Source organism: Papaver somniferum, unplaced genomic scaffold, assembly GCF_003573695.1.
Source record: "Papaver somniferum cultivar HN1 unplaced genomic scaffold, ASM357369v1 unplaced-scaffold_16, whole genome shotgun sequence".
Classification (NCBI taxonomy): domain Eukaryota; kingdom Viridiplantae; phylum Streptophyta; class Magnoliopsida; order Ranunculales; family Papaveraceae; genus Papaver; species Papaver somniferum.
In genome coordinates, this window is record NW_020625486.1 from 1,907,355 (window position 1) to 1,921,859 (window position 14,505).

At 35.6% G+C, this 14,505-nt stretch overlaps 1 protein-coding gene and 1 pseudogene across 7 annotated transcripts; one reads left to right on the top strand and one right to left on the bottom strand.

Moving 5' to 3' along the window:
* Nucleotides 1-306: 306 nt before the first annotated feature.
* On the top strand, nucleotides 307-4,504 carry LOC113337330 (annotated as a pseudogene).
* A 3,631-nt stretch (nucleotides 4,505-8,135) lies between these two features.
* On the bottom strand, nucleotides 8,136-13,717 carry LOC113337464. 7 transcript variants are annotated; one of them, XR_003354269.1, is made up of 11 exons: nucleotides 13,480-13,717; nucleotides 12,410-12,496; nucleotides 11,978-12,090; nucleotides 11,552-11,705; nucleotides 11,185-11,297; nucleotides 10,999-11,085; nucleotides 10,585-10,825; nucleotides 9,483-9,557; nucleotides 9,297-9,389; nucleotides 8,515-9,158; nucleotides 8,136-8,384 (listed from the first exon to the last, which is right to left on the bottom strand). XR_003354269.1 is itself a non-coding variant. In XM_026583146.1 (6 exons), exons 1-5 carry the CDS (start codon nucleotides 13,510-13,512, stop codon nucleotides 11,696-11,698), a joined length of 303 nt encoding a protein of 100 aa, XP_026438931.1. In that variant the 5' UTR covers nucleotides 13,513-13,717; the 3' UTR covers nucleotides 11,293-11,332; nucleotides 11,552-11,695. The 7 variants fall into 7 exon arrangements, 1 of the variants encoding a protein (XP_026438931.1); XR_003354268.1 differs by having other exon boundaries at nucleotides 10,999-11,297; XR_003354270.1 differs by lacking the exons at nucleotides 10,999-11,085; nucleotides 11,185-11,297.
* Nucleotides 13,718-14,505: the final 788 nt, after the last annotated feature.

The following is a 14,505-nucleotide window of genomic DNA, read 5'->3' on the forward strand; positions in this document are numbered from 1 at the left end:
ACCTCAATTCAGCATAAGGAGATTTCTTTTTTTTTAACATCTGATATGAGTTCAGGCAGATGTCGAGTTAGATTCAAATCACGAGTTCCGAGCACCACGGTGTTTTTGCATAGTTATCTTGCATGACATTTCCTCGTTTAATCCTTCAAACGTGGGTCAACAAATACATAAGTTAAATTAGCTAGTAGGCCTGTAGCCAACCATTTAGACCAGTGATGCGGTGAGTTTCCCCTGTTTACTTGTGGGTCAACAAAATAAACTTTTCACCTGACGTCTCGTACACTGACATTTATTGGCGCCTCTTCGTTTTTCTCAATCTTTTTGATAAATGCAGAAAATGAAAAAGAAAAGCACATTATATTTTCCACTTTTCCTGAAGAAATCTCTCCTCACTCTTCTAAGTTCCTTCTCCAAGCACACAACAATCTCTACTCTGGAAACCTTAAAATGAAGAGTAATCAAAGTTCGTCTTTCTGTCTCTGTAAAACCCTAGCTAGTTTCTGTACTTCTGATTTTGGAATCTCTTTCTGGATTTTTACATTTTTGTTTTATTTTGCAGCTCCACAAAATCAACGATGTATCGTTTCCAGCCCTGATAAAGATGAGATCATCTATAGATCTTATGCTCCATGTCTGTATTCTTCTTTCTCAAAACCCTTAGAATTTCTCCTTGCATTTTTTGTCTCCTATTTATTTTATTTTATTTTATTTTGATTCTGAGTTTGACTTTGTTTGCAGCCCCTAAATTGGCGTATTTTGATCTTCTAAACCCTGCTTACACAGGGAATCTAGATGATTTCAAGAGTCAGCTCGAATACAGAGTTTGATTTTTTATGATTTTTTTCCCCTTTTTTTGATTATGTAAGATTTTTTTTTTCTGGTGATGTTCTGTGATAGCTTCAAGTTACGATACCAGAGGGGATGGATTAACAGCAACGATCAAACATCTAAAGGATGGACTTGGAAGAGGATCTCTTGCTTTTGCTGCTGCTGGAGGAAGATTTAATGTTTGTGAATACTTGCTTGAAGAGTTGAAAGTAAATGTTAATGAGAAAGATGATGATGGTAATATCTTTCTTTTTACAAATTGACTTCTTACTTTTGATCTTTTTTCTTCTTTTCAGATTCGATTGCTTTGTAACCTTGAAATTCTTGTTTTCATAAAAGATAATCTCCTAGAGAGCAGATTTCACTATTGAGAATCGTCCATTATTGCTTCAGTTTCATGGATTTCGTTACAGATTAGGAAAAAATTGTTAGGATAACTCTTCTAACTATTATACTTGTTGTCAACAAGATGTGGTGGATCTTGCTAAGGATGTCACAGAACAAGAATTCTTTCAGTATACCTCCCGAACAGACATAGTATAGGGAACTGAAATGGAACTTGGATTGATTGTTTGATCAATTAGGTTTTGGTATTTTTCCCTATTATATATCCTTGTTGTGTGTGTGTGTGTTTGAGTTAGGGTTTGAACTTAAAAAGAAAAATCTTACAATGCATGAAGTATGAACCATGATGAATATTTGGTTTTCTATATATAGGTATGAAAACAGCTTTATGCATCAGGATGTAGAGATTCTCATTACTGGGAGTGCTAACGGTAAGTTTGCTTCACTCATTTAGTGTCTCTTTGAGTTATTTCCATTATCAAACACAATTTGGACTATGATCCAGATAATTTGAAAGCAATTGATTATTGAATTAGCATTAGTTGGTCGTTATTTTTAATCTGACCTTTCTTTCCTAAATTCTTCAGGTGATTTGAAGTTTTGGAAGAAAAAACCTATTGGTTTTGAGTTTTCTAAGCATTTCAGATCTCACTATGGACCTATTGAAGGTTTAGCTGTGAGTGTCCCTCCTATATGCTTAAACTCAAGCCAATTCTTGTTTAATTTTTTTTTTTTTGAGTGGCTTCTTTATCGTATTTTAAACTCTAGAATTTCACATTCCAGTTTATGCTCACAGGGTTTGGTCCTGTTTCATGGGTATAAAATTTAGTGCCAACAGTAAGAAAGATCCCGTGCGTGTGTGGAGTCTCTCTTCTCTATCATTAGTTCTTAACCCTCTATTAAGTGAAGTAGTTGATCTGCTTGTGCTGGTGCTTATTTACGCTATTTATGGAGCCTTGTCTATAAGAACCATAATAAAAACCATGTTAGGCATAATTTTGTGTTTATTATTTCTGGTGTATACAATCTATGATCTAGTGGCAGTCATCAACCATGACCTGGTTCAACAATGCAGGTTAGCACAAATGGCCGACTTTGTTGTGCAACTTCAAATTACAAATTGGTGAAGATATACAACGTCATCAACTGTGACATAATGGTCCAGATACATCTGTCCTTTGTACCCTGCACAATTAAATGGGTTTACAAGCAAGGGGATGTTGAAGCTAGACTTGCCATTAGTGATAGAAACTCTGCACTTGTTTATATATATATATATACGATGCATGTTCTGATAGAGATGAGCATAAGCCAATTATCTTTAAAGAGGTTTGCTACATTTCCGTCCAATTAGATTTTCAAACTTGGAAGTCTTGTTAGATCAGCTTATGTTTTGGTCTTGCGACTGTTCTTATTTTTCCTGTATGTGATTATGCAGATACACAGTGGCCCAGTAAAAGTAAAGAAGTACAACCATATCTTTGACACAGTGATATCTGCAGATGATAAGGGTTTCATTGAGTACTGGTGCTCTGTTAAACTGCAATTCCCGCAAGATAAGTATGTTATTTGAAATTGAAAGAAATACTAGTTAGTGGTGTACAAGGATCTGGCCAACTATATGCCATTACATTTTGTTTGATGTCGCATGCTTAGTCTTAGGTCTTAGGTTTCTGAGTAAATTTCTTGTAGTTACCTCTTACCATTGATAATATGCCATTACATTTTGCAGAGTGAATTTCAAACTGAATAGTGACACCAATCTCCTTGATGTTTATAGGTGCAAAATCTCTGTTTCTACAATTGAGGTATGGTAGAAAGGCAGCTCTCAGAACCATATGGATTCAGTGCCTATGTCAAGTAGTATGCTTTATGATTGAAGGATCCTCTATACCAGGTTTCCTACTTTTTTTATTTGCGACTGTGGTGTTAATCTTTATCTTTGTAGGTTAGCCCGGGCGGGAAGAAATTCGCCATTACATCTCCTGATCGTAAAATACGTGTGTTTCATTTTAGAAGTGGTACACTTTGGCAACAGTATGATGAGTCCCTGGAGGTAATAATACTTTTCACTTCAGTCAGTTCTTTCCGACAGTTGGCTTTTTGAGACTTTTAATAAGTTTTTGCTACTCATTTAGGCGGCACAAAGACTCCAAAGGGACAATGTTCCTCTTTATATGTTAGAAGCCAATGATTTTGAATGAAGAGTAGCAGTTGAGGGGGAAATAGAGAGAACTGAAAATGTGCCTCAACCAAATGCCATCTTTGATGAGAGCTTTAACTTCATCATATATACAACAATTTTTGGCATTAAGGCAAGGCTTACGAAACTATTGTTCTCACATGTGCATAATAGTTAATGGTTGCCAGTACTAATATTGAAATTTCTTTATGTTAATTGTATGTGCACAGATAGTAAATTTAGAGACAAATGAAGTTGAACAAATTCTTGGAAAGGTTGAGATGAATGATAGATTTTTAAAAATTGCTTTGTATCAAGGTTACACAAGTACAAATGTGAGAAAAATTTCAGCAGCTGCAGCTAATGTCGACGAGAGCAAAGATCCTTCGACAGATCCCACTCTCCTTTGCTGCGCTTTCAAGAAACACAGAATCTATTTGTTCAGGTATCTAAAAGAGTCTCTTTTCTATCTTGCTTGCTATATGATTTGCTGTCAGATTCCCTTATAACTTGTGAATATGTACCAAAACTTCAAGAAAACCCGAAACTTTGTCTAGATTTCAAATTTCTGTTATTACTTATGAATATTTCAGTCGACGAGAACCAAACAAAGGAAGGGATGAAAACCTCCCTGCCGAGGAATTGGTTGCTGCTTCATCTTTTATAACTTCTTTTGTAGATCATGTGGTGGGTCCATTTTTCCTTTCACTCTATTGTAATCGTACTTGTTTTACTCACTTTTGGTTATATACGTATGGTTTATCCATGTATTGGTCTTTTGAATCAGATTCTGCACACAGAACTGGGGTACATTTACATAAAACTGTACAGAGAAGAATGCCCCAAAACTGTGGACAACTTCATCACTCTCTGCCGCAATGGTTATTACAATCACTCTCTAAGACAAATATCAAGTCTTGAGTTTTAATTGCTACTCACTATACTGACGGTAATTGCAAACCCATCATGGATGTTAGAATATTGAATGTGATTATCCCCTAGTGAAGCTTTTCCTGCTCGAGTATGTTTCAGTTATTCAGTTTTTTGGACACTGAAAGCTAATTCAGTTTTACTCTTGGATGGAATCTGAGAAAATGTAAAGATTTTGTATGATGTAGGCATAAAAAACTGTGTTTTTCACCCTAGTAATATCACTTTTCTTATTACAACCATCTGCGGTAGCTTAACATCAGTAAAACCAGAGGAAGAATTTCTTCCTCTTAAATTCTTATTCAGGCAGGTAATGGTGTGCGAAAAGCGAGAAAAGAAAAACACAAATATTTAAATCTCTTAAGTTCAGCTCTTCTTGATTTTGTTCACTCGTTACTCATCCCTTCCACTTTTCGCTAACATACGGACAAACAACTCTCTACTAAACCATTCTGGATCAAAAACTGCGAAATTAGAGACTGAGATTTTGATGGCAGAGATTTTGACGCACCTCTTTGCACTGGTGGTATGCGAATCCTCGGAGCGAACTGGAAATTCTGTCCCCACCACACTTGCGAATCATGATTCGAAGGAGGAGGTGTCTCGTACGATGAGTCAAGCAAAACTTGGTCACTCCCAAAGGAGATTAATTGTCCGGAGATGCAAGGTTCAGTCCAGTACAATGGATGATCACAACAGAGGTATCGGCATCTTTATCCAAAGGTGCTGCAGAAGCATGGAGAGCGCTGGGTTGGAGGTTACGTAACGTCATACTTCATTCCGGCCAAGGGAAAAAACAACATTTCAGCACCTGCGCCATCGAGGTTACGTAACTTCATATTTATTTTTATTTTTGATCGATTTGCTTATTGGAACATTGTATATTTGTTAATTTGGGAGATGCAGTGGCTCCTAATTTCTTTCATCGTAGGGATGGCAATGGGGCGGGGACTTTGAATCCCATTCCCTATCCCGTTCAAAAAACCAAAACCCATCTCATATCCGCTTCCCATAAGAATGGAGCGGGGATGGATATGAAAAATCCCCGTGAGAATGCGTTTTCTATGTGTTATCATAACATTATAATAAATATTAAAAAATTTATAAATAATAATAATTTAAAAATAAATATAACGGTTCAAACAATGAACTAACCTAAGTAGTGTATTCTGAAATTTTAAGTTTATAATAACCAAATAAACTGAAAAATAAATGAAGCAATTGATCCAAAATTAAGTACTATGATTCATTTTACTTTTAGTTTCTCATTATTAATTATCTACCTTCATGTTAATCATTCTTCGTTATCTTCCAAAAAAATTTCTCAATCAGATATAATAGGTTATGGTATGGGATGGGTATGGATGGAGACCTTGAATCTCATCCCCACCCATCACCACATCACTACTTTCGGGGATTTCATACCCGCTCCGTTTATACGGATGAACCCTAATCCTTAGGGACGGATCTCCACGGGGATGGGTTTGTGTGGGGAAAATTGACACCCCTACTTTCAGGCGAAGTTTGCAACACATTACTTCTTCCTTGATATAATGAAATATGAACGCGATGTGTGTGAACTATACACATTGCTCCGGTGAAATCATTATTTGGATAGTGGTACTATCACGACTTACATTTACATTCTTTGTTGATAGGTCATTGAAGTTGAGATTCCCAATCCCTTTGATACTACGAACAAACGCTTAGTTCATTACCAAGTGAGTATATAGGTTCTTATGTTTTAATTTACTTCTTTTTCTCTTTTGAAAGTTGAGATTCCGTTAGGTGCTCTCTTTTGAATGTTTTAATTTAGTCTTCTTGAGTGGGATATCCTTTGTGATGCAATGTCCATGGCATTGTTAGGTTTCCTGAACATATATTGATGTAATAACTGAAGGCCTCGTGGCAGAATCAAGCCCAAAGAAATGACAATAATCTGCAAAGGCTCAATAGTGGTAGTGATACAATAGAGAAATACAACTGTGTGATATAACCTTGATCCATATTTGAACAAGTGTATCAATCACAATTTGCGTATAATAATAGGGAAGTGGAGTGGATCATGGATGTACTCCTAAGAGGCTATCTTTCAAAAATTAAAGTGCTCTCTTTTCGAGCATAATTTACTTTAAATTTTTATAACATTTGTTCTTAATCTTTTTCAATTCTATAGCTACGGCTAGACTCCTTACAGGGTCGAAATACTCCGTAATTATTTTGGCTAGATTTTATTATTGTTATGGAGCTATATTTAGGTGAATAGTAAAGACGACAAATTAGAGAAAAAAAAAATTTAACTATTTTTTTTTCTTTTGTCAATTTTATTTTTACCAAATTTAATTTATATATGTAAAAAAAATTAATTAATAATATTTTGTGGAATTTAAACTAAAGTTGAAAATAAAAACAATATTAGCTACGGCCTAAGAGGTCACGAGGGCTAGTTAGGAGTCCTGAATCTTGATGAGCTACCGACATAGTACTTGGCAAGGTGTCTAGTCAAATCTAATGTGGAGATTTTCTTATTAATTTAATTTTCACAATTATTAAATCATCAAATTTCTTTCTTCTCTAATTATCCCGAAAAAGCAAGCATAAACTTAGACTTCCCACCGGGTTAAGGAAAGGTGATGTTCCAAATGTGTTTGATTCATTCTGGTTTATAAGCATCAAGTTTTGAAGATTCCAGTTCCGGGAGAGGTATATTTCTCAAAATCTACCACAATGAAATATAATTCCTCATGTTAACGGGAGGTGCGCATAATATAAAATAACATGATTGAGATCTTCGGTCATATACAAGCGGTAAAAGCCTGGCCAATTCATATTGGATTGGGAGGATTTGAATCAACATTATCTGATCCATCTGATTGACAGAGTTGGCCATAAAAGAGGTTGGCATTTGAAGTGACAACTCTACGTCCACGGCTTCTAGGCTTTCGGACTGGGACCAATTTTTATACGCCTAGTTACAGACGTTTTAATTTTGTGAACTTTAAAGAGACTGGTATGATAATTTCGGTGGTATTATCGAGTTTAACTTGAAATTGAGATAAACCTAATAACACCCTTACCATGCGCATGGTTCAGGTCGATATTGGGAACTAGCGCATTCCCTATGCCATTTATGTCAGTCTGTTTATCAGAAAGCTTTCAATGTACGTGTTGGTGTTTTATCCTGGTAGTCGAGAAATCACGTTAAACAAGGAAAACGCGTGGAGTAATGGCGGCGACAATCAAGTTTCATTGGAACACCTCTTGAAAGTTGAAATTGTGAGAGGGAAAGAGCCATTTCAGAAAAGACGTGCCAAAGGATTTGACAGCAGTAGTTGGGAGTCGTGTGCTAAAATTGACGTACACCTCTCTAATCTTACTTAGGTCACGAGTGAGGGGCGCTGTACCACAAAACTCAAAAGCATTAGAATAATTTTTTTGTTTACTGATAAATAATAATGGAGTTCAGTGATGTTGCTGTAACCTCTAGGTCCTCTACCAGCACAAACAAGTCAAGGATTTTGCAGCAGATTTTGTAGTATCGATGTAGAAAGATAATAATAATAATAATTATGCAACTGATCTTCAGAGATTTCTATACTCCTGAATTTGTATGTAAATTCCACTGTTTTATCGCAGATGTTTAGTGGAAGGACAGCTACAGATACTGGGATCGCTAGTCTTATTACAACAGCTTGAAACAACGACCTATGAAGAAGTGGACAGTGGTTCTCTTAACGACCTAAATGTTTTTTAAGCTTAGCATACCACTGCAGCACTACGATTAGTTGCTCATCAGGAAGATCTCTAGTGCGAAATCAAACAACAAACCAAATAAAGATCCGAGGATAAGTTAAACAGACAGCTCATTCTTACATTTAACACATTGTACAAATCTTGATTCGGATAAGTAACACAAGTTGCAACATTGCAAGTAAGGTTCATAGTTCACGAACAAATAAAGCTGCGATAAAGGGAAACCAAGCAACTTTATGCCCAAGTACTATGATAAATACCACACTGAGACCATCATGGCAGCAATAGTTTGAGTTGAATTCTCCTTACATTAACCGCATTGTCCCGCTAACTGAAGTGCCCACACCTAAGATAACCCAGAATTAAGATAAACAGCATCAAGGAACAACAGTAGCTAGTCTTGTGTGGTCGGATCTTTCTGTGTTTCTCTTAAAAATCAAATTGGAACTATTATCATTATACTGAGGGGACGTTACCTTCTGTTTCTCATCGATAAGTTTCTCTTTATCACTTCCATTTTGCGCCTCACATTCCTCCAACTCTTCTCTGCATCTTGAGCTCTTCCTTTTGATCCTGTCGAGTCAAGCAATAAATTAGCAATCACGACTACCAGAATTTTTGCATTATAATAATTCATACAATATTAATGAGTTTATGCATGTATTAGATAGCTCATCAACTTATATAAAGAGATTAAACTTATGCGGATTTATCTAAACAGATGAACAGCTTCCATATCAACGTTTTTGTCGTGCCTACTTTCATAGATTAGTGGTACCCAATTTATTTTTATACAACCATCTGAAAAACAATATATGGTTATTTTTTCTCTCTTCATTGCATCACTATGCTTTAGATCCCGTGTCCTCCCTAAATGCTCTGGTTCAGAAACATCCGGAGATGGCAACCAGCACTTTCCATTTTCGATTGTTTTATTAAAGATTCCACTCTATCAAACCTGTTAAGGAAATTTTATGCTTCAAGTTCTAAGCAAATATGAAAGTTTGATAAAATGATTGAATCGCTTAGTAATCCTTTCGTCTTTCGTTTCTGAAAGGTTGGTTGGGGAACGTGAAGACACAACTTTAGTTGATGATCAACGACTCCAAATGCGAAATTACTGCAAAAGAAAAAAATACAATTAGATATATAAATAATAATATTACATCATGCTTCAGGAAAAAAAAATTACATCGGAAAATAATCAAGATAAAGGAAGTGTTTGAGCTTCTTGAAGAGAAATTTTAATCATCCTTACCTTTTATTAAGAGCTTCTTTGATAACAAATCTATTTCTTCTTTCTCAGTGCCATACCTTTCCATCCTACAGAGCCTTTTTTAGCCAGTGCCCTCTTCAATATAAAATGTAAAAATTGGTATTTCATCTCAGAGCAGCCAATGTTAGTGAGAGTTCTTAAACTTGTTTCTGAATATCAGCTACTCACTTGCTTCTTGAATTCTTTTCTGAGGACTGCATTAAGCTCTCAAAATATCCAAAACTCATAGTTGTCAATGGGATTCTGCTAAAACGTAAACCAAACAAGAAGAAATTAGAAGATATAAAACTGACATCCTAAATTATAACAGAGAAAAGAAGTTCAAGGTTTCATATTTCTTCAGATGCAATGGACATTTTTGCACTGCAAACACATATATGAATTGTATCACCGAGACATTGGGATTTGGTTACCTGATTAAATGTTCAGAACACCATTAATGAAGATTATATTCTTTCGAACAAATTTGCATTGCACTTTAACATAAATTTCTTTCAAAGATTATATTTTTATCGAACAAATTTGCATTGCACTCTAACAGAAATTTCTTTCAAAGAAACATGAATGTACAAAGGGCAATTTTCCAAAGGGCTCATCCCAACACCCATGAAAAATAATTACAGATAGTTTAAGAGTTAAGCAAAACAAGAAGTTGATTAAAGCATACAAACAAGTTGTTCAAAGTAATTACAATAAACAATACTAATGATTATTGTGATTGATGTAATCTAAAAACAAAACGTGCTTAAGTAGCTAAACTCCAGACGCATTATCTCATGGCACAAACTAACACTAGACATACTAGTACCAGGTCAGATGTTTGCTCGCAAGCCCACAAATTCCATGAGAAAGCTAAAGTCTTCCAATAGGACAAAGATATCGAGGTATGGTGGAAGGACTACTCTAGACTCTAGAGGCTACATGTTACCAAGTGAAGTTTGGACTTATTCTAAATACTAAATCATTGAAGAAATATAAGCTTAACCACTTTAAGAGGCAGAAAAAGCTTTGACAATGATGCCTCTGTACGAAATAAAATGACTCAATACAACTTTGATACAAGAAAACTAGGATTGGAGGATGAAAGCTGCTAAAGATTTTCATAAATCAACTCTAAGATTTAATATATGATATTATTTTTACTGATGTACTTCTAAGGGATATAGGAAACTAGATGATTGCAGAGTAGAACTTGGCTTGCAATTATGTCTGGATAAATCATTTAATCTATACTCCGAAGCAAAACTTTGAATTTAAGTATCAGCATTACCTCTATGAAACCATTTAAGCAAATGCGACAACAATTCATGTTATCGTGATCCTTCGAAAATCATTTGCCCATGTACACATTTTCGGCTTTTGATCTTCCTACCATCTGACCATTGACGGGTGCAACAGGCCTAAATAATCTCCCGTGGTAGTATTGACTGCACATCACCCATATCTTTTCTTTCAACAAATTTCTTCACTTGAACAAGAATCTCCCCAAACCCTCTTAATGCTTTCTTTGCCTGTAATACGAAAAACACGGGTCATTCAACTGGATATAGGAACAAAGAAGCCCTCTTTCTTGTGCAAAACCGTGCAGTTGAGACTTGAAAGGAATCCCGGTTCTGAAAGACCATAGATTTTGAAATAAGCATATAAGAAAGTAAGAAACTGCATAGAAAATTTAGTTACTGACCAAAAGAAAAATGAAGGCTTGTACCCTATTTCGTTTCTAGATCATGATATGGCAAATGCACATTTCTAATATAAATGTGAATATTCCCTGCAATTCACAACAATATATAAGGAACATGTGTTTGTTTCTATTTCACCTTCCATTCAAAAGTTTTCAATAAAATTGAAATTCACTTAAATGCTCAACCTTATAGTGTTTCAGTTACAAAAAGATACCGCTGTCTACCAATACACTGCTAGCCAATACTCCTTTCTACGGAATGCACTTGTGCCCCTTGATTTTGCCTCAACAAAAGCCGCCTTCGCTTGACAAATCATTTGTCAATAATGGATATCTAATACAATAAATTCACTTCAAAAGTTTCTATGAACTACACATTTATGATAGTGAGCAACAAAAACAAGTATAAAATGGTATGGCATGATACTACAAACCTAATGTCGATCCAGAACTTCTAGTAATTTGATTTACAGTATGCCAGTGAAAAGATAGTGAGCTTATTGTCTTAAGACACTATTCAAAACCTCAAAATAAATATACATATTGTATTTACCTTATTTTCAAACTCCTTAGAATTTGCATGCTTCAATTATTCCATTTACTCTCCACTCAACATATGATGGAAAAGGAGAAGTCACAGGAAAAAGAATTTCAACACCTCGACGATTATCTTTGTAAGCTGAGACTTCAATTGGCTTTAGTCCGTGCTTTGACAAAAAAAAGGGTTGACTTTCAAAACCCAGACTACCATAGTGAGACCAACGAATCATCTCATAGTGCCGCTTCTTTTCCTATCACGAAAGCACAAGAAAAATCAAAAATTGCGCCTTTTTATTGCAAGGACGAAGTATTCAAGGCAATCCTTTTGATCACTCGACTCAAAGTGGCCCTTGGAGCTTTATAAAATCTAAAGAGACGCTCATTCCATACAAAAAATGATGTCCGATATGAACAGAGACCGAAAGTATAACTAGCTTACTATATTTGTAACATATGGATCTGCACCAGCCTGATGATTTTTACTACCCCCATTACAGCTGCTACTGGCAGAGCTCTTGTTCCATCTGATCCACCATTTGGATCAGCACATGCCTACACAGATGAAAAAATGTAGAGGGATTATTTACAAACCCAAAAATGGTATAATAAACATATGACGAAAACCCCATCACCACTTGTACAAACTCCCTAAAGACCGGATGAAAAGAAATGGAACCAAGAAAAACATGGAAAGTTCCCTAATATACATCTGAAATCAAGAAAAATACACTAACTGTAAATATAGCAAAAAGTAATAGTTTGAATCATACAAACTAGTGTTAACAGATGTTAATGAATCCAACAAGAATGTAGTCTGAAAATACACTAACTGTAAATATAGCAAAAAGTAATAGTTAGAAAATATTTCTACCTTCAGTAATGCTTCCGCGCATTGCCAGGATTGGACATACATAGATGAATGAAGTGGAGTAAATGTATCATACAAGACTAGATTTGGCTGCAAAGATAAACAGAAGGTAGATTCAGTGATCCCCCTTGACTATAGAATAACCGAAGGAGACACTGTGGAAGTAGAAGGAAAGATTCTATGTTCTTGTCATTTTCACATAACAACCATGTACGTAGAGAGGAGGTGTATTATGAACACACTATCATCCCAACAAGTATGCTGAAGGGCAAAGATTTATAAACCAACATTAGGCAGAGATTCAACTCAACAACTGTAGGAGATGTAAGCTTTTAGTTCTAATTCACAATTAGAGATAAGAAGATGTCATGATCAAGCAGATCGCATCCAATCAGGATAATATCTAGCTTACGATTATGGGTTCATTTAAATCTTCGTTAATCAGAATGTCATGCCTATTCATGAAGAGAAGGTAAATGCTACTCATATTGGCACCATGATCCAGAAGAACTTTAACAATATCGTATTTGCAAGCAACGGCAGCATATTGTAGCGGTGAGCCATTACCATTCGAAACATCCACATTAATACCTTTTGGAAGTAACAAAGGTATGATATCGTTATGCCCTGCAACACGAAAAAAAACACCAGGGCCTTATTTAGGCTACTCTAAGATGTCTGGATAACACTTTTGGAAAATCCCCTGCTCATGTGTAACTATTGGAACCAAAATAGTTCATTAACCCATGTTGTCATGGCTTCATCATCATCTAATATCCAATCCCAAAACACCCACACCATTTTCAGTACAACTAGACAGAAACCGAAAAAGAGAACCACACAAAAGAAAACAAATATTGTTGGAGATCATGTAACTTAAGGTGTGGCAATAGGCATTCAGAAAACCCTTAAACATGTCCAATACATCAATACAAAAACAACAATTTCCAATTCCAAAACCCTAACACAGAAATAGACGGGAAAAACAAATCCAATCACGCAATTTACAAGCGAGAACACTCAACACCAAAGAATCATCGAATCACAAGAATTCCCCCAAAATTACTAAATACCTGAATTACTTTCCACATCCACATAAGTTTCATCTCCTCAATCAAGTACTTCAGAACATCGAACTATCCCTCCAGCAGCAGCCAAATGAAAAGCACTTCCACCTATTCCATATCCATTATCCAAGTAGATGAGCAACTGCTGCTGCAGATCATGATCCAAAATAAAACAACATCAACATGAGCAGCACTAAGTAAGATCTTAGCAGTAAACAAAGAAGAAGAAGCGAAGGAAGTGAAAACTTTCAGTGAAGCGGAGCGGTTGGGACTCGGGAGTTGTGCCTGTGGTGGGTCTCGACTACACGCCTTTGTGTTGGGTCATGCCATGGGTAGAGTGTAACATGGCAAATAAGGAGAAATATTTTTACCAGGGTGCTGCTCGAGCACATTTTTGTCTACGCCAAGCAGTGTCACTAATCACCGTTTACACATCATTGGTTGTTGATATACTTGTAAAAAAAGGAAATTTTTTTTTTTATACAGTCAACATATTTCAATTTATTCAAATCAAAATCACAATTACATGCTATTTAATAAAAAAAATTGATAAATGAAAAAGTTATTTAATTTAATTATGAAATGTTGATTTGCATTTATCGGCGGTTTGTTTTTATGATGCTAGATAAAAAATGTTTTAGCAGCCGCAATAACTTTCCCCCTAGTAAATGTTGGTTTGTAAAGCCTATTCCTATGCACATGCCAAAAAATGGTGTTTGGCATGCCAGGTGGCGTGACAAACCATTGGTGCCACTATGGGAGAATCAATAAGCGATAGACATCCTAGCGAGCGATTTTGAGTATATCGCCAGCGACAGAGTCTTTATCGCCAACGATAATAACATTTTCGCCAACGATTTTGTCTATAGCGCCAACGGCTAGTTCTTTATCGCTATAAAAGTGTAACTTTCAAACTCAAATCTTAACCCAAATTTTTTACACAAAAAAATTTCTCTATTTCTTAATTTATTCTCTATTTCTCAATCTAATTTATTTCTTCTATTTTCTCCAAATGGCACAATTAACCGAACT